We start from the raw sequence: 20,323 nt of genomic DNA on the forward strand, positions 1-20,323 counted from the left end.
CTATGTCAATTGTTTCCTTTATTCCCCATGGCATCTTCGAGTCTGAGCAAGGCCTGAAGAAATTAGCTTCTTCTGACAAGAAAACCATAAATTCCTCTTCTCCGGAAGATTTAGGTGTTCTGTGATGGTTACGTCAAAGTGAGTATTTCATTCCTTAAAAAAAAACCAAAAAAAAAAACCAACCACATACATAGTTTCTCTTTTAACTACTAAAGCTTCATTTTAACCACAAAACTAAATTTACCATACTATTAAAATGTTAATACAGTACTACTAATAAAGCTAACATAATACATATAGTAACTATCCGCAACGAGCCATATAATATGTGTTTTTAAAGTTGGGTGTCTTCTGGATTATCCCCGGAAAGGGCCCATCTCTGCACAGAGCCACGTTTTTTCATTTGTAAATGAGGTCTTTCTTCCTCTGTCATCTGTGGTTTCTGCAGCCCCGGCTGTGGCTTCTGGTCATTTAAATCTTTAAGAATCTTTCTGTACAAGCACAACTGACTTGATGTATATTTTATATAAGCACGAATTATTCCATAACATATATTATAGTGGGGATGCAGAGATCCCCCTGCAGCTCCGTGGGGCTGCACAGATCCCCCTGCAGGTCCGTGGGGATGCAGAGATCCCCTGCAGGTCCGTGGGGATGCAGAGATCCCCCTGCGGGTCCGTGGGGATGCAGAGATTCCCCCTGCGGGTCCATGGGATGCAGAGATCCCCCTGCAGGTCCGTGGGGATGCAGAGATCCCCCTGCAGGTCCGTGGGGATGCAGAGATCCCCCTGCGGGTCCGTGGGGATGCAGAGATCCCCCTGCAGGTCCGTGGGGATGCAGAGATCCCCCTGCAGCCCCTGGAGGAGCCAGGCTGGAGCTCGGCGATGCCTGAGAGGAGGCTGTGACCCCGTGGGCAGAGGGGCCCCGCTGGAGCAGCCTGGCCTGGCAGGACCGAGCCCGTGGCACAGTGACCCACGCTGCAGCACTTGGAGGGGGCTGTGCCCCAGGGGATGGACTCGGCTCGGAGAAGTTCCTGGAGAAGTCTCGGCTGGGAGAGAGCGCAGGGTGCAGCAGGGAACGACTCCTGTCCCTGAGCAGAGGGAGAAGCCGCGGGGGATGAGCTGAGCACGGCCCCATTCCCTGTCTCCTGCCCTGCCGGGGGAGGAGGTGCAGCTGGGAGCAGGGAGCCGTGGGGAAAGCTGCATTTAAGGCTCTGCACTGACTTCTCCTCATCCTGCTCTGAGTCTTTGGAGTTTTCTGCCAGAAATCTCTCCCCTCCCGCGCTCACCCACAGGGCTTTGGGCAGGTTTCCCTTTTCGGGGGAAATCAAAGCCAAGCACCGATGCACTAATGAGGGGCAGGAGAAGGGAGGCTCCCGGGCTTCCCGCAGAGCCGGAGGCACGGAAGGCGCAGGGCCGGGAAAGCCGTGGCGGGAGGTGCGGAGAAGTTTGTTTGTGTGGGCAGCTCAATCCCGCCTCGGGCCCGGGCCCGTCCCGGGGCTGTTGCTCATCTCCGGCTTTGCCCTCACGCAGCGCGGGGGGCCCTGAGAGCGCGGGGCGAGTCTGGGCCGTGCGCAGAGCCCGCCCCCAGCTCGCTGCCATTGGCCGCTGGTGCCGTCAGTCGCGGTTGCGGCGCGCTGATTGGTGGGAGCGGGGCGCAGCACGGCCCCGGCGGCGGGCTGAGGGCGGCCGTGGGCGGGCAGCGGCGCCATTGGCGCCGGGAGCGTCTGTGCGGGCCCGGGAGCGGCGGCAGCGGCCGGAGCGCGGTGAGGCGGCGTCGGCGGAGCTCGGAGGCGGCCCCGGCGCAGGTGGGAGCCGCGCTGGGTTCTGCGGGGGCTCGGGGCTGGCTGCGGGCGGAGGGGGCGGCAGGGGGCTGCGGCGGGTCGGTGGTGCCGTGTCCGGCCCGTGCCGGCCCCGGGCTGAGGGCGCGGCGGGAGCGGCTGCCCGCGGTCTCCTTCCCGCCGGGGCCTGGGCAGGAGCCGCTGCCGGAGCAGCGCTGGCTCGGCCCGGCTGCTGTGGGTAGGACAGAGGGGGCTGCCCCGCGGCCGGGAGCGTGCGGGGAAATTCCCGTCGCCGGAGGTTTCTGTGGCCGGAGGAGAGCGAGGAGTCCTGTAAAAGTGACTTTATTGCCGAGCAGGGGGAGAGGCCGTGGGGCATTTGCCGTGCGCTCTCTGCCATGGTTGTAGTCCGCAGCCTCCTTTTTATCCTCATTTTCCCGGCCGCATCTCCCTCTGCCTTTGCCCACGGGCTGAGGTCCTTGGAAGGTTCAGACTTCCCGATGCGCCTGCTGCCTGTCCTCGTTAATATGCACCCTCCTTTTGTATACCAGCCGATATTCATGGCTCTGTTAAGTCTTTGTTCTCCTCGAAGTTCGGGAATGTAGCGGGACTTTGAGTAGCTGTGTGGGTCAATTTTTGACATTTATTGGAACTGAGGGTTTCTCCCGTAGCTTCCTTATCTACAAGTGCCTGGCTCTCTCTCCAGGCAGATTCACTCCTTGACTCTGTTTTGTTCTTCCCGGGTCCTCTTTGGTTTTGGGATTATTCTCGGTGCCCTCATTCCCTGTCCTTTTGTAGCCGTTTGTGGATCAGGAGGCCTGGCTACCGCCTGCATCCCCTGGCTCAGCTGCTGGATGAGCTGCACTGCCAAGGTGTGGAGCATGGTAAAAAGATGAGAGTTGCTGCAGCACAGAAGAGGAGAAGCAGCATTTGTTTAACCCCTGGTGTGCCGGGGAGACACGAAAGCGTGTCCCATTCCCATCCTTTCCATGTTTGGACCAATACATAAACTGCTCTCCTATTTCCTTTGTTATCTTTCTCAGGACTTTACCTTTGTCATCTCTTTGCCAACAGCAGTTTGAGCCATTTAGTTTTGCCCAAACTCCCTTTTTTTCTGCTCACAGATAATCTGATCTCATCCCCTGGTGAAATGTTGTGTTCCTCTTTCAGTGGATTGGTCGGCAGGAAGGTCAGGAGCTGGAGCTGTCTGGTTGGTTCATCTTTTGAGGACAGCTTTTAATCTAATGATGCCATTGAAATGATAAATGGGTTCTCTGCCTCCTGATAGGAATTGGTTTGGGTTCCCAGGGGCTGGTCCATGGTGTTGTAGGATTTGTTCTGCTGGCCCTTCATGTTTTCGTCATTTTTGGGTGCTCCCTGCAGCCGGGGCTGCATCAATTGACCGCATTTTTCTAATTACATAATCAAATACTTGAATTCCAACTAATTTCCCTGAACTTGTTCTAGCAAAAGCCCCAGTGCTCTGATACACCCTGTACAGCACAGACAGTGGCAGCAGATGTTGGAGTGGGCAGGGGGATTATCCCCCCCCCTTATTTTAATGAAATTTTCACAACATTCTCCATTTGCTGTTTCCCTTTGCAGCCTCAGCCATTGCTGTTTCAGAGTCAGATCCTCACCATGGGCTCTGCCTTCAGCTGTGCAGATTCCATCTGTGCAAGCAGGCAGAGCTTGGGGTGAGGGGCAGAGGGAATCAGCCAATTCCTGCCCCAGGCAAGAAGAGCCAGGTACATTGTCCCCACTCTGCCCCATCAGTGTTAATTTGCATTTCTAAAGCTCCTCCTGGGTGCCTGGAATGCAGCTTCTCTTCCAGAGCAGCTTCAGCAGCCTCACATGTGCCCCCCCCAACCTGCTGTTCTTTCTTGGTTTTTTTCTTTCAAATCTTCTATTATTTTCTTTTCCTTCAAATCTTCTATTTATGAGTTAAAGGGTCACCTTTAAATCTCTTCTAGCTTCACAAAATGTTGCCTAAAGGTGAACGTCGAAAAACCCAGACCAAAATTTTTCTATCTCTAAGAGCCACACACAAACATACACAAAAAATTTCCAAGTCAATGAAATTTTTTCTACTTCTCCTCTATGTAAAAACTCATTCTCTTATCCCTGACCCAAACCTAACCAGAAATATAGAAGTAGGAGTAATTTAAAAATACTGTAATGCTCTAAACTTAGCACTGAAACTGCAGGAAAATAAAAACTCTACCACTATGTCTAGTGGAAGAGTCAAGGCATTCCTTGATTCTGGCCAGGATGTGCAACAGAAATCATTCCATCCCCACATAGCCCGGGTGTGCAGAGAAAATTGTTCCATGATGCGTAAAGTATCAGTAAAATATATTGGAGTATATAAAAAATAAAATACTATCAGAGTAAAAGTTCCGTGGCTTTTACTAGATTTTTCCCAAACTTGATACAGTCAGAACCAGTCTAAATCCACTGGTTTAATGTTCCAAAGTTTCAAGTTGTGCAGTTTTTAGTATTTGGTTTCCTCTTGGACCCGGATTTCTTTGCTTCTGCTGTTAATGAGGTGGGAAGTGCTGGATTTTCTTCTCAGCCTTTTGCAGACCAGGTGTCTGCAGCCCTGGCAGTGTCTGGGGTAGGTGTTGGTTGCTGTTTGCTGCTGGGGTTGATGTTTTGCTGCTGGGCGTTATCTTTGTGGGTATCTTTTGGGCCATTCCCAGTGTGTTGAGGTGTTAAACTCATCTCCATTGAGTGGTGTAACATCCCTTAACAAAACCTTTAACATTTCTTTCCCCAGGGCCAAGGCAAAGCAAGCCTGAGTAGAGAAATCAAAGGTTAACAATGTTAAAGTCTATGAGCTGGTGTATTTTCCATCAATGCCATGGCAGGCAGGGCAGTGTGTGAGTGTAAGTGAGAGCCAGAGTGGAATTGTCCCGTGCTCTTGCCCAGCCGCTGTGGCAGGGCAGGCCCAGAGAGCGCTGAAGCTGCAGCAGTGGCAGCAAGGGCTGTCCCCGGTGGCTGGAGCTGCCAAAGGAGGGTGGCCAGGCCGAGGATTTCAGCAGAGGATGTGTGGGCCGATGTCCTGCTGGGATGTTGGCAACAGCAAAGTGCCAAGGCAGGCTCTGTGCCAGCCCAGCTTCCTGGGGGAGAGATGGCACCAGAGACAGGATTCTGGCCACAGACTGCTTTAAATGTGCATCCCTTATCTCCACCCTGCACTAGGTGGAGAATTCCCAGGGTAAGGAATTCCCCAGATCAATTCCAAGGGGAAATAATTGAATATCTGCCCTGGGTCTGGCTCTTCTTCTTGCCCAAGCCAATGGCAAAAGCCGTACCCATGGCATCTTGGTTTCTATCCCCAGCTTCCAAAGGTGCTTTGGTTTTATGTGGCAGCTGAATCTTTATGTTTTGGAGGAGGTTTTTGCTGAGTTGTGATGTTTGGGGAGTTTTTGATCTGTATCTCTCAGTTTGTGGGATTTTTGGGCTGAATCTTGGTGTTTTGGAGGTTCTTACAGACATAAGATTCCCAATGACTTCCTGAGATGAACTGGAGCAAGGAGGAACTTCCAGTCCAAGGTGCTCTCCTCTTGTTTTTTTTCCCCAAACCAGGATTTTTCATTCCCTGGGCGTGTCTGGATGGAGGAGGAGGAAAAGCCCCGGAGATGCTGCAGGAGGAGGAGCTGCAAACCCAGCCCAGGGAGCTGCGGGGAGGAAAGAGCCCCCCTGAGCCAGGAAGGCGGGCGGAGATCCAGCCGGAGCTCGGAGCTGGTGGAGAAGCCTCATGGCAGGGAGAAGCCCCACAAGTGCTTGGAATGTGGGAAGGGTTTCAGCTGGAGATCCCATCTGATCCGGCACCAGAGGATCCACACTGGGGAGAGGCCCTACGAGTGTGGGGAGTGTGGGAAGAGGTTTCGGACCAGCTTCCATCTCCTCAGACATGAGCGGAGTCACACAGAGGAGAGGCCCTTCCGCTGCCCCGACTGCGGGAAGGGCTTCAAGCACAACTCCAGCCTCACCGAGCACCGGCGCATCCACACCGGGGAGAGGCCCTACGAGTGTGGGAAGTGTGGGAAGGGTTTCAGACACAAGTCTGGCCTGATGGCACACCTGGTGATCCACACTGGGGAACGGCACTATGAGTGCTTGGAATGTGGGAAGAGCTTTGGGCGGAGCTCAGGTCTGAGAACACACCAGCGCATCCACACCGGGGAGAGGCCCTACGAGTGTGGGAGGTGTGGGAAGCGTTTCAGACACAAGTCTGGCCTGATGGCACACCTGGTGATCCACACTGGGGAACGGCCCTATGAGTGCTTGGAATGTGGGAAGAGCTTTGGGCGGAGCTCAGGTCTGAGAACACACCAGCTCATCCACACCGGGGAGAGGCCCTACGAGTGTCCCCAGTGTGGGAAGAGGTTTCAGACCAGCTCCAATCGTCTCCTACATGAGCGGATTCACACAGAGGAGAGGCCCTTCCGCTGCCCCGACTGCGGGAAGGGCTTCAACCAAAACTCCAGCCTCACCGTGCACCGGCGCATCCACACCGGGGAGAGGCCCTACGAGTGTGGGGAGTGTGGGAAGAGCTTCTCCAGGAGCTCAAACTTGACCCAGCACCAACGGAGGCACCACTAAGGGAAGCCCTGTGAGTGCCCCGAGTGAGGGAAGAGCTTGGAGTGAGGGAAGAGAGTGAGGGAAGAGCTTGGAGTGAGGGAAGAGAGTGAGGGTAGAGCTTGGTGCGCTGCTCCAGCTCCATCCCCCATGGGAGGATCCGGGCTGGATGATCCCCGGTGACCCCCGTTGGGCAGAGCCCTGGTGCCCCTGTATAGGGAATAAAACAGAGAGTAAAGCAATGGAGCACATAAAGGGGCCCGATATCTGAGGCCTGACTGAGCAGAAACTGTGGGAGACACGGACACAGTTTAAGTCTCCCTGGGCAAGAAGTGACCAGAAAAAATGGTGTGAGTCTTTGTGATAAGATAAATGTTCCCAGGTTACTGGATGTCATGAAGAATGTGTAACCAATGAGAAATTGTACCAAAACCAGAGCCATATATAAGCACCCTACAAGTAAATCCCTGTATAAACACCTGGTACACACAATAAAATTGGCTTTGGTCTAATCTCGGATGTCCCCGTCTCTCCCTGGTGGATAACCCTGTTGTGGGTGATCCCCGTTGGGTGGGGGGAAGGTGTTGGAGGGATTTCTTTCCCTTCTCCTCGTGCTGCCGCGGTTTGGTTGGTAATAAATTCCCTCCCTGTGCCCGGGCTGGGTCTGTTGTCCCCGTGCCGCTGCTCGGGGCGGGATCTCTCCCGTTCCTTCTCTGCACTCCCGGGCCTCTCCTCAGCCAATGAGAGAATGCGGTGGACACGAGTCAGCCAATCAGAGAGAGCGGCGCTGATGACTCAGCAGTTGCCGGGCAGACCCGCAGCAGGCAGTGTTCCCCACCCGGACCCCGCCCTCCCTGCCCAGTGCCGGCCCCGCCGTGGGGTCCCCCCAAGTCCCTCCCCAGTGCCCCCATAAACTGGGCTGGGTTTAACTGGGAAGCGTTACTGGGAACACTGGGAGCAGGCGGGCAGGGGCAGAGTGACAGCAGGGCTGGGGGTACACAGGACCCCCCCAAAATCAACGTGGGGATGGAGCGGGGGATCCCGGCTGGGCCCGAGGCCACAGGGAAGCTCTGCGGCCGCCGGTGGCTCAGGAGCTCTGTGGGCAGAGAAACAGGGGTGACACCGGGCTGGGGGCCCCGGGGGGAGCACACAGACTCTGAAGGAGAGGGGACATGACCCCCGGGACCCCCCTTGACCCACTTGCACAGGTAGAACCCGAGCCCCAGAGCCAGGAAGACGAGGCCCAACACGAAACCCTCAGTGCCTGACAGCATCTTGCTGCAGGCGGCATCTCTGAGCAGTTCGCAGGGGTCAGGACCCCCCAAAAGCTCCCACAGGCACCCAAGCCCCTCCAAGCACCCTCCTGGTCGCTCCCAGCCCACTCAGGATCCCCTGAAACCTCCCTCTTTATCCCTTCCTCACCTCCCCTGCACCCACCAAAGCCCCTCCTGTCCCTCTCAGGATCCCACAACCCCCTTCCAGTCGCCCCCTGCTGCCCCAGGACCCCCAAACCCTCTCCCAGTCCCTTCCCAGCCCCACCAGGATTCACCCAGACCCCTCCCAGTCTCCTCCCAGCACAACCAAACTCATCCCAATCTCTGCTTTTCCATCCCCAATCTCCATCCAGCCCCTCCAGGCTCACTCTAGTCCCTCCCAGTCACACCCAGTACCCCCAAACTCCCTTCCAGTGCCCACCAGGACCCCCAGAACCTCATCCCACCAGCTTCTTCTCTGCTGAATTCCTAGAGGAAGAGCAGGCCCAGCTACTACCAGACCTTCAGAGAAAACTCCACCCTTCTAGAGATCACCACTTCAGCAGCATTTCATCTGCCACTCCAGGAGGAGCAGCCACCATTTTAACTGGACTACTACCAACACCCTGACTCCTCAGGGTGTCAGGTTTCTGCCTCCATCACTAGTTTCATTTGTACTAATTGCATTTTTTAAATTATTATTTTTATTTAGTTTTTTTCCTGGTAAAGAACTGTTATTCCCATTCCCATATCTTTGCCTGAGAGCCTTTTGTTAAATTGTGGTAATTCGGAGGGAGGGGGTTTACCTTTTCCATTTCACAGGAGGCTTTTCCTTCCTTCACAGACTCCTGTCTTTTCAAACCTAGACATGGGCCTTGTTTTTTTTCTATCCCTTGTGTGTGTGTTGTGGGCTCGGGTCTGGCTCTAGATTTTCTTGTGGGCAGGGCTGGCCCTGTTGTCCGTGCGGAGCCCCCGTGGTTTTCTGGGCTTGTGCCAGAGCGTGTTGGGGTGTGTTGAAGGGCGCTGCTGAGGGGCTGCAGGGTGCCTATGGCACACCGCCCTGAGAGCGCCCGGTCTCGTCTGATCTTGCAATCTAAGCTGGGTCTGGCCCAGTTAGTACTTGCATGGGAGAACCCCTGGGAATACTGGGTGCTTTTGCTGCCTGCTGGCCAGAGGGCCTCTGGTGCTTGGGTTTTCTTGGGCAGCCATGGCGAGGGGCACGAGGGAAGGGGCACGTGGGCCTTGTGTGGTTTTTTGTGCCTTGTGTGTGTGTTGTGGGCTCAGGTCTGTCTCTAGATCCCCTTGTGGGCAGGGGCAGCCCTTTTGGGCTTGTCGAGCCCCTGTGGGGTTCTGGGCTTGTGCCCGGAGGGTGGTGTGGTGGGCTGAAGGGCGCTGCTGAGGGGCTGCCAGGTGCCCATGGCACACCGCCCTGAGAGCGCCCGGTCTGGTCTGATCTCGGAAGCAAAGCTGGGTCGGCCCTGCTGCTGCTGGGGGCAGCGAGGATGACGTCGAGGATGACGTCGAGGATGACGTCGAGGATGACAACCTCTTGCTCCACCTGACCACCGGCAGGCTGAAGATGGTGGACTTTGATTCTGACATGTCCTTTAAAGCCAGGCTCCATAGGGAATTTGCAGATAACTCTACACACAGGGGATGCTCCCAGATTTGGGCATTGCTCAGCCTGGCCGGGAACCAAAGGTTCCCCCTTTGCTGGGGCAGATGCAGCTGATCCTTCAGTCGGCTGCCAGGCTGCTTTTTGGCAGGGCTGGGGGCATGGGCTGGGGTGGATACAAAATGGGAGTGGGCTCCTGGCCCTGCCAACAGCCCCCAGCACCCACTGTGCCCCGGGTGGGGCTGGGCTGGGGCAGCCAGCCCGACACAAACAAACCCCCACGGTGGGAGCAGAGGTGGGACTGCAGAGCCTGTGCAGGGGCTGCTTTGCTTTGCAGGCAAGGAAGGGCTTGGGCTGCTCCTCTGCCCTTGTTTGCTTTGGGATCACCATGGGGGCAGTGCAGGGGAAGGGAGAAAGCCTGGGCTTCCCTCACCCATGGTGGGTTTTTCCCTGGCATGCAGGGGTTGGGCCTTCCCCAAGCCTCTGACAGAGATAAGATTTTTTACCTTTTTTCTTGTTTCCCTATTTGTCTGTAATCTATTTTCAATAATTTGATGTTAGTTTTTGTAGAGGAAGCATTCCAGGTGTGGTCCAGTCTGGATCAGGAAGTGCGGGGCACCGCGGGCGGCTGGGACAAGGGGACAGCAGCCTTCAGCTGACGGGACTTTCTGGTTTCTCTCCTTGCAGCCGGGCTCTGCGGGTGCTGAGGCTGCTCTGGGCTCTGCCAGGGCCCTGCTGGAGCTCAGCACCGGGCCGCAATCAGCCAAAGGAGAAATGGGGTGCCCTGCAGCACAGACTTGCTTGAGCATTTCAGCAACAGAGCTCAAGTTTGCAGAGTGTGCACCTCCAAGGGAAAACATGCCACCCCCCAAAACATATACTTGTTCAATAACTTCTGAAATGAAATCAATCTGGGATGATCCCAAATGACATTTTGCAGCTTGCTCAAGCTGTAGCTCAGCCCTTCTCTGAGCTGTTCTCTCCCCACCTGCCTTTTACTCCCCAACTGCTCCCTCTTTTCCCCCAGTGAGTTCCCAGCCCATTCCAGTCTCCATCACACTGTTGCCTTCCTTGCTGCCCCTCACCATGAGGAAGGCCGAGCCCCAGGCTTAGGGACTCATCCTGTCACTGGCTGAGGAGCAGCAATGTCTCAGAGCTCCGGTGGGATTTTAGTGTCATTCAGAGCTGCTCTCCAGCCCCCAGCTCTCCTCACTGCTGAGTTCCCACTCCCTTTTCCTCGTCCTTGCAGCAGGATGAGCTCTGTGAATCCCCTTGAGCCTCCCCACTCTTCCCAGCCCACGCACCCACCTCAGTTAGGCTGAAGCTGCAGCTTCTCTGTCTCCTCTGGCACACCAGTGCAGTCCCCTGTGCGGGGAGCCCCAGCCCCAGAGCACAGCACTCAGCAGTGCAGTCGGGGCTGGAGCAGCTGCCCTGCAGCCCTGGCTTGGCTCTTTGTGGCAGGGAATGCTCCCTGTGTGCAGCTGTCCCTGCAGGATGGCCCCAGGGCAGAGCCCAGCCGGGCTCCCCCTGCAGCCCCTGAAGCTTGGGGCAGACAGTGGTCCCAGAGCTGAGGTTCACGGGGAGCACCCGGAGCTGTGCCTCGCACTCTGGTGCCGTGTCACAGTCTCGTGTGCAGGGGCAGCTCCAGGGCCTTCTTCCTCTTCCTCCACCCAGGCCAGCTTGGGCACTCTCGGGGCTCTCTGCTCCATGTCAGTGGCTGGATCTATAGCTACTTGCAGGAGAGATGCCTCAGAAAACTCCGAGTCAGCAAGTCCTGCTTTCGTGCCTGGAAGGCACCTTCAAGAGAGAAGCCTCAGGAAGGCTCAGGACAGCAAGTCCTGTGCTCTGGTCTCGAGGGCTCCTGCCACAAGGACAGGAGACTCCTGTCAAGGATGGTGCTCTGGCCTCGAGGGCACCGGCAGCAGGGATGGGAGATGCCTCCAGGGCACCAAGTCCCTCGGTCTGCCCTGGAGGGCACCTGCAGAAGACAAGCCTCGGGGCCACAGGTCAGCAAGTCCTGTGGTCTGGCCTCGAGGTCAGCTGCAGGAATAACACCTCAGACAAGCTCCGGGTCAGACACGAACGAGTGCGCTGTGCGAGGACTCCTCACAGCACTGCTCTGTCCCGTCCTGTCCTTGTTGCGTGCACCGAGCACTGTGGTGTGCTCTTGTCACCACCAGCTCCTGTGTCACCACGTGTCACAAAGGGCCCTTGGATACCCTGTCCCATTCCATTCCATGGTGACCATGCTGCACTGTGTCACAAAGGGCCCTTGGATACCCTGTCCTGTTCCATTCCATGGTGACCATGCTGCACCGTGTCACAAAGGGCCCTTGCATGCACTGCCACCTGCCCTGGGGCCACCCCCAGCCCCCCAGAGTGGCCCAGGTTGGAAGGAATCCCTCACCCCAAGTGTGTCAGACAGCCCGACAGGATCTTTAGGAACGGCTCAGACCATCAGCAAACGCTGCCCTGCTCTGCGGGCTCAGGGCAGCAGAAGGAGCCCCCAGGGCTGCCGACGCAGCCGCGGCGGGAAGGGCACGGGGCCCTGCACAGAAGCTGGCACGGCCTCCTCGGGACGCATCCCAGCCCGTGGCCACCCTAAACCCGCGGGTGTGGCACACACAAGGAACTGTGGGCCAGGGCACGAATGCTGCTCTAAGCCCTGGGGCCCGGGGAGCGCTGACACCAGCAGCTGTGGCAGAGTCCCCACCCAGGCAGACCTGCCACCCCCCGAGCCCTGGCAGGGCTGGTGCCCGTCTCCTGCCCCAGAGATCTGAGCCCCTGGGGGGCTTCTGTGCCAGAGGGAGCCAAACCCACGTGCACTGGGGGCTGTGCTCCTGCCTGCAGGGGCTGTTGGCAGGAGCACCTGGAGCAACTGCTGGCAACAATGAGTAGATGGCAAAATGGTTAACCCTGCCCCGGTATAGAGATCTAAGTGGCCAATAAAGTACAGCTCTCCCCTCTTGTTCCCTGCAGCACAATCAGGACCATGAACACAAACAGTCACGGATATTCTTTCTGAGACCCATGAGCAAGGCTGTGCCAAACGACACATGCTACCTTAAAACAGACTCAAATTCCAGCCCAGACCTCTCACCTCCCAGACAACTCCTTCCCCAGCACACCTCCAACACCAACACCCTGCAAACACCACAAAGAAGCCCTCGACTTCCTGCCAGGACCCTCAGCTGTCCCTGTCCCTCCGCAGAGTTTCCCTCCCTCCAGCAGAACCCCTGGCTCCCTGCACGTGCTGTGGGATGGCACTCAGGAGGATCTGCTCCAAGGCCTTCCCCAGCAGCAAGCTCAGGCTGCCAGGCCTATGGATCCTGGATCATCCTTCCCACCGAGCCTTCCCGTGCACGGCTCTTCCATTGGCACATCTGCGCTCAGCTGGGACTGCTCTGCTCACCCAGGGCTGCTGGTAAAGGATCAAGAGCAGCCTGGCCAGGTCTTTCTCCAGCTCCTTCTGTGCTCTTGAGGAAGGTAGAACCTTCCACAGGAAAGCAACTGGTGCCACAAGGAGTGGGTGGCATCAGGCAGCTCTGGGGAAGCCCCTCAGCAATGCTGTATCCTGAGGGAACACTGTTGGCCTTGACCTGTGGGCGCCTGCAAAAGCTTCAAATCAGCTGCCTCAGCTTCCAGGGCCTCTCTTGGCCAGCATCCTGACGTGGATGCAGGACGGCTGCCAGGCCCTGCTGGGACCCAGCGGGACAGGAGCGGCTGTCTCGTGTCCACGCAGCACCCGTGACACAGCCAGGGCCATCCCGAGAGCAGACAGACGCTCACGGGCCAGCAGAGAGGAGCAAGGAGCCCTGGGCTCCTCTCAGGGTATCTCAGCTGGGCTCACTCCACAACACGCCCCCATTTGAAGGCCTGCTGATGCCCAGCTGCCAGAAATGCCTCCCTTGTGCTCTCCAAGATGCACAGGGAGAGCCAAGGAGCAGGACACCTCGGCAGGCAAACCTTCCAAGCCTTTTCTGAGGTCAGGCACACACCAAGCCTTTTCTGAGGTCAGGCCAAGACTCTCCACCACGCTGCCTGGCCCACCCAGCCCAGTCTGTGCTGGCCCTGGGCCACAGCAGCTCCCAGCAAGCAGGAGGCAAATGCATATTGCCAAGAGATGCAACACAGCAGACAGGGAAGATGTGAAAAGTGAGTGTGTAAAGGCCTTTTAATTCACAGCTCCCACAGAGAGCTGTGGGGCTCACAGATGGACAGAGATGGTTCTGCTCACCCCTCTGTCCAAAGAGGGGGTAACACACGCTGCTGCAGGTGCTTGGGTTGGTCCCTGCAGGTCCAGGTGGATGCCAAACCTGCTCTTCACAGCCTTCTCCCTTCCCCTGCCCCTCTGCAAAGTACAGCGGGCCTCAAGGACTGAAAGGAGCACAGAGAGCCAAAGGGGGACACTTGCACCTGCCTCACTGGGAGCTCCCTGGGAAGCACTTTCCTTGAGAAGCAAGCCCCTGTCCTCCAAAGGCATTTCCCCAAATGTGTGGCTTTTCTGCTCAACACCAACACACCCTTAGGAAACGCTGGCAAAGCTGAAGGACTTCATGTCCTTTCAGGACAGGCACTCCAGCTCCAGCTGCTATTCCCCCAAGTGCCTTTCCAGGTGGAGGCTCAGACGTGCAGCCCCAGGCCCTCTACAAACACCAGCTGCTCAGTGCCTCTTCACCTGCCTCAACTCCTGCCTGCGCCCACGGCACCAAGACCAGGCTGTTCCCAGCCAGAGCCCAGAGCCCTGCTCCCGCAGGACGCTCTTGCCAGCACCTTCCAGGCCTCTCTGCTGTGCACACAGCGCTTTTCATGCCCGCTCCCAACAGGCTCTGGAAGGCAGAGCACAGCCTGGCTGCCTCTGCCACCAGCACAGCCCAAACACAGGCGGAGGAAGAAGCAGCAGGGGCTGTTTTGTGGCCATGCCCAAGAGAGACTGGAAGGGTGCCCTCCCTCTGCTCTCACTTGCTTGGCTTTCTGACTGCCTCTGAGCCTGGGGCTGCCATTCCTCACTTGTGGGCACCAGAACCACAGCCGGGATCCCAGCACTGCCTGAGAGTGCTCCGGGCACTGGCAGGGTCGTGCGTCCCAGTCTTGGGCACCGCGCTGCTGCTTCCTTTGCCCTCAGGCACACCCAAAGCTCCCTGCTAAGCCCGGATGGTCGCTGGTTCTGCCCTCTCCCTGATCCTGTGCAGGGATGGAGCACTGCTGAGCTTTCAGGAAGCTATTCCTGAAAACTTCCAGCATTCCAAGCTCCTTTGCCCTCTGTGGAAGCTTGCCATGGAATCCCTCACAGCTGCCTTCAGAGCATACTTAGCTTGGCTCTTCCAAATTCCAGGGGCTCCAGGCTGCTCAGCAAGATCTGCAACTCCACAGAGTTGTGGAACTGCACCTTAAGCACAGGCACCTTTCCAGCCTGATCTGCCCTCGTTCTGTGTGTGTGTGCACAGAACACGGCGTGGAAGAGAACAGCAGCAGGGGCCTGTGTGTCCCAGGGCCCGGGATTTGTGCCGCTTCAGCTCCACAGAGATGCAGGTAAGGGGGAGAAACCAAACTCTTTATTAATGGAAGGGAAAGGGAAGGGATGAGATGAGGGGGAAAAAAAGGGGATGGGCAGGGTCTGAGGGCTGGAGGGAAGGAGCTGTCAACAGGGAATGGGGAGGGAAGTAAGAGGGAGGGGGAAGGCAGCAGCTATGGGAGCTTGCAGCAGGCACAGCTGTGGCCAGCATCAGGTGTGCCTGGAGCTCCAGTGACGTTGAGTCCTGGTGCTCTCTTCACTGTCTCCTGGTACTCTTCTTGGGATCGTGGTTCTCTGAATCCAGCAGATGACCTTAGTTCTTCACATCTTTGTCCAAAAATTTCCTGAAATTCCAGGTTAGTGGAGGATGGGCTGTCATCTTCGCTCATGGCTTCAAGGGCTGGAAGACAGATAAACAACCACAGCCACAGACCAGGGGCTGTGTGACATCACAGATCCTGTGTGACATCACAGAGTCATGCATGTGACATCACAGAGAGCTGTGTGATGTCACAGGGGCTATGTGACATCACAGGTCCTGTGTGACATCACAGACACTGTGTGACTTCACAGATCCTGTGTGACATCACAGAGAGCTGTGTGATGTCCCAGAGATCTCAGTGTGACATCACAGAGATGTCAGTGTGACATCACAGAGATGTCTGTGTGACGTCACAGAGATGTCAGTGTGACATCACAGAGATGTCCGTGTGACGTCACAGAGATATCTGTGTGACATCACAAAAAGTTGTGTGACCTCATACGGTCAGTGTGACATCACAGTGATGTTCGAGTGACATCAGAGAGAGCTGTGTGATGTCACAGAGATGAAAGTGTGACATCACAAAGAGCTGTGTGACATCACTGAGATGTCAGTGTGACATCACAGAGATTCTGTGTGACATCATAAAAAGCTGTGTGACGTCACAGGGTCAGTGTGACATCTCAGAGATGTCAGTGTGACATCACAGAAATGTCAGTGTGACATCACAGGAGGTATTGTGATGTCACAGAGAGCTGTGTGACATCACAGAGATGTCTGTGTGACATCACAAAAAGCTGTGTGACATCACAGGGTCATTGTGACATCACAGAGATAACAGTGTGACATCACAGAGATAACAGTGTGACATCACAGAGGGCTGTGTTACATCACAGAGATGTCGGTGTGACATCACAGAGAGCTGTGTGACATCACAGAGGTGTCAGTGTGACATCACAGAGAATTGTGTTACATCACAGAGATGTCCGTGTGACATCACAGAGAGCTATGTTACATCACAGAGATGTCTATGTGACATCACAGAGGGCTGTATGATCTTGCACCTTCTGGAAGATGGAGTATCGCCCACTCTGTATTGCCCGGAGGACATGCAATGTTTGAAGTGCCAGCTCTGACATGGCACTACTGACATCCTCTGTCAGGCATTCAAGGGCTGCAAGAGAGAGGAACAGAGCCACGGTCAGATCCCGACTCTGCGGGGAGCTGAGGGGAGCCGCCCCTGCCAGGGCCATCCCAGCCGGCTCTTGCCATGGCCGGGAGGGATCAGGGACCAAGGGGATCAGCCCGAAGCTGCTGGCCACGCATCCCCCACGTGTCCCTGAAATCTCTGTGTGCTCTACCTAGGAGAGCAGAGCTCTCCGCAGCCGGGGCAGGGCTTGCAGCTCGCCCCGGCAGCCCCCGCTGGCAGCCCACTGCCCTGTCTCACCATTGCAGATCAGCTGGAGCTTTTCCTGCTGTCCCCTCAAGCTCCTCCCGGCCGTCCCTGGGAACACAGAGCCTGTCAGGCCCAGCGGCACAGCTCCCTGCCAGCGGCGCTGCCAGCCCTGTGCCCACACGCCCTCCTGGCCCGGCTCGTGGCTCACCCATGAACCTGACGGCGCCTCTCGCAGGGGCTCCTGTGGGCTCTGCAGGTAGGGCAGGGCCCGGCGCAGGTGCTCGGCCACGCTGCTGCTGTCCTCTGCCAGCTGCAGAGAGCGGCAGGAGGGAAGGGTTGGCCCCGCAGCCCCGCCGGGCCGGGGCTCCATGGGCACCCGGCTCGGGCCGCAGGAGCCTGGAGCAGAGCCCGCGCGGCCTCGGGCTGCAGCAGCGGGCAGGGGCACAGCTGCCAGCCCGCACACCGAGCACCGCGCTCAGGGGGCTTCTCCAGGCTGGGGCTGCGGCTTCCCAGCCCTCCTTACCAGGCACTCAGTGAACTTCCACAGCTCCTGGTTCTTCAGCAGCTTTTCAAGATCCCTCCTCTTCAGGAACTCGGCCGCACAAAGCAGCGTTTCCTGAGAAGCCTGGAGAGCAGCAGAGACGCGGAGATGGCCCCACAGCCCAGGGCGCAGGACCCCGTCCCTGTGCCAGGGCCTGGAGGAGGCTGCAGCCTGCGAGGTGCCAGGGCAGGAGGCAGCCCAGCCCCTGCCAGGGGAACAGCAGCAGCTGCCAAATCCTCACCTCTGCCACTCGCTGGTTCTCATCATGGCAGTGGAAGGAGAGTGGCAGCAGGCTCTGGCGCACGTGTGTCTTCAGGGCCTTTTTTTCCTCTTCCGGAAAAAAATCCAGCATGTCTCAGAAGACAAACATGGAGCACAACTGCACCTGGCTATCCTCCTGTATGAAAGGAAGGAAGGAAGACCTCAGCGTCAGCTGCTTCAGGCCCAGCTGGGCACAGCCTGTAAGTGCACAGGGCACAAAGTGTGCGGGTAGCACCCGCTGGCCGTGGCTGGAGGCGCAGAGCCTTACGTTGTCAAAGAGTGGCAGGAGCGCCTCAGCCAGCTGCAGGGCGAGGGCGCTGGTTATTGGGGCACCATTGCAGAGAAATAAACCCCTGAGGAGAACCGTGGTCATCCTGAGCACGACGCTGTCATTTTCCTGCAGGAGCTCCATGAGCCTTTCATGCAGGCTCCACATCCTTATGGCCATCTACTTGTGGAACACAAGTGTGTGAAACACCATCCTGCTGCCACAGGGCCCAGGGGCCAAAGGCCTGTGCCAAAGCACTCGGGCAGCTGCAGCAGGAGGCAGGAGAGCTGGGAGCAGCTGCCTCAGTGCCCCAAGGCCAGCCGAGCCCCAGGGACTGCCTTCCCCAGCCCCACGCTGGCAGCACGGCTTCAGCCCCTGCGCTCTTCTCACCGAGGCACTGGTGGTGCCGAGCACCACGAGGCCTCTGAGTGCCAAGCGACGCCTCCCCCTGCACTCGCTCTGCAGGTTCTTTGACAAGAACTCCAGGACGCTGTCACGGCATTCACTCAGGTTCAGGCGCTCCAGGACCTGAAAGGCACAGGGCAGTGACAGGGGACCGGCCGGCAGGAGCCCAGAACCGCACAGGGCCGGGCCCAGGCAGCAGCACAGGGCACTGCACCGTCCCAGGCACTGCGGCCAAGAGAGGGCAGAGAGCCGGGAGGCAGCTGAGCGAGGCAGCGCTGGCCTTCAGGCTCACCTCCACAAGGAACGCCAGGGAGGGCAGCTCCCAGCGTGGCTCCTTTGTGCTGAGCAGCCGGAGCAGGTAGCGAGCGATCCGAGAGCACAAGGGGATGGAGACACAGGACATCTCCCTGGCAGGAGACAAAGTAAGCAAGACTGTGGGCCAGGGGGACAAACCTCTCCCAGGACTGACTCACAGAGGTCTGGTCTTTCCCCAGCATCCTGCAAGGGCCCCTGGGCTATTTGGGAGGCGGCTCCTTGTGGGCACCCTCCTCTCCCAGCCTTTTTCAGTCTGCTTGGCTGTCCCTCGGTGACAAGGCACTCTGGCCCATGACCACAGGGACTGTGTGGGGCACCCCAGGCACAGAGCACAAATGTCAGAGGCAGCAGTGTGAAGGGGGTCTCACCTGGCCAGCAGACCCACGGCATCGTGGTGGGTGTCAGCACAGAGCAGCGTGTCCCAGCCACACTTGCGTTCCATTGCCACCACCACATCCTCGTGCTGCATTTGGCAGAGCAGGGACTTCAGGGTCCGCACTGCAAACCTGTGTGCAGAGCAAAGCCCAGGTCACACTGGGAGCACTGGCCCCTGCCCAGGGATGTGGCAAGGACAGGAGGACTGGCATGGAGCACCTGCTGGGGCTGGTGGCAAGGCCGTGTTGCTGCTGACATCCCTCCCAGAAGGTATCGACCTCCTCTGGCATATCCAGAGTGCTGAAGAGCACTTGGAAGAGCAGATGGACAAACAGGCAGGGGAAATACACGGTGACTACATGTGGCACACAGGGCAGCTGGAGGATCTTCCACATCACCACAGTTGCCTGCAAAGGACAGAGCAGCCCGAGACAGCGCTCAGTGCCGAGGTGTCCGTGTGGCAGGGCCCAAGCACGGGAGGGAGAGGCCCGGAGAGACGCAGGGGGAGCACCGGGCCTGGTGGCCCTGAAGCTGCCCCAAGGCCAGGTTTCAGCCCAGCAGCTGAGGCAGGGAGATGCCGTGGGGGAGGGAGGATGGAGAGCTGCTGGAGGGGTGGCCTTGGGGCCAGCAAAGGCAGAAACTCACAGCCAGGGCAAGGACAGCCGTGTGGTCCCCATCGGAGGTGCACGTGCTGTGCTCTGGCCAGCTCCCCAGCACATCGAGGAGTACGAGCATGGCCGGCTCTGCAGTCCTGGGCGTGCACATGATGCTCTTCCACATGGCCAAAGCAGCTCTGTGGGGTCAGAGCTCTGTCTCAGAGGAGTCTGGGACACAGCAGCGTGGCCTGGGTGGCAGCGGGGAGCTGAGCTGCTCTGCCAGCCCTGCCTCTGCCCACTGCCCCTCACTGGCAGCACGCAGGCAGCCCAGCCCTGTGGGGACTGGCCCCTGAGGGGCAGGGGGGAAGCATGGCAGCACGCTGGGGGGCTGGCAGGGGCCAGGGCTGGCAAAGGGAGCAGCCAGAGGGCCCTGGAATTCTCTGTTTGTCAGACACCTGGGACAGGCTGTACAGGGTGAAGGGCTGCTGAGCCTTGTGGACACGTGGGCCCCGTACCTGTCACACACTGGGGCCACACGCAGGAGAGCCATCACCACGTCAGAGGGCTGTGCCTCTGTCAGATCCAGAAGGGGCCTGTACAGATTGTACTCAGGAAACTCATTGGCCACGAGGATGTACCCCACCATGGAAGACACCTGGAGAAGGCAGGGGAGACTTGGAAAGCTGCCAGAGGAAGGAATGTGCCCAGCTGCCCCAGAGAAGTGCTTCCCTTGCCACCACACTGCCATGGCCTCAAAGGCTTCCAGGGAGCAGCAGGCGTGGCTTGGGAGACCAAGCAATTGCTGGGAGGAGAAAAGCCAGGCCACAGGCTGCTCACTTGCTTTGGGCTGGAAGGACCCTCTTGCAAACCATCTGTAGCAGAAGGGCAAGAAGCCCGGGATGTTGCATGGAGTGCTCCGAGCACAGTGCTGGGCTGAGCAGTGCCAGCAGGCCCAGCCCAGGTGGGGATGGCTGCAGGTACCTGCGCTGTTCTGCGGAAGCGGCCACGGGTGCGTTCCTGCTCTCGTGTGCACTGCACGGCTGCACCTGGCAAAGAGCGAGCGCAGCCCGAGCTGAGGGGCTGCGGGAGAGGCCGGAGAACACAGCCCAGCCCTGCGCTGCCCAGGCAGGGACAGCCCCGTGCTGCCCCAGGGCATG

General features: G+C 58.0%; 1 protein-coding gene across 1 annotated transcript in view; it reads left to right on the forward strand.

The window, feature by feature from the left end:
- LOC121468955 (uncharacterized) overlaps nucleotides 1-20,323 on the forward strand; it is a 2,238,800-nt gene that overhangs the window by 709,873 nt on the left and 1,508,604 nt on the right. The window contains 1 exon segment of the mRNA XM_072920965.1: nucleotides 5,582-6,359. Within this exon segment, the coding sequence (XP_072777066.1) occupies nucleotides 5,582-6,359 (778 nt within the window).

This window comes from Taeniopygia guttata, chromosome 34 (genome assembly GCF_048771995.1).
Source record: "Taeniopygia guttata chromosome 34, bTaeGut7.mat, whole genome shotgun sequence".
NCBI classification, from domain to species: Eukaryota; Metazoa; Chordata; class Aves; order Passeriformes; family Estrildidae; genus Taeniopygia; species Taeniopygia guttata.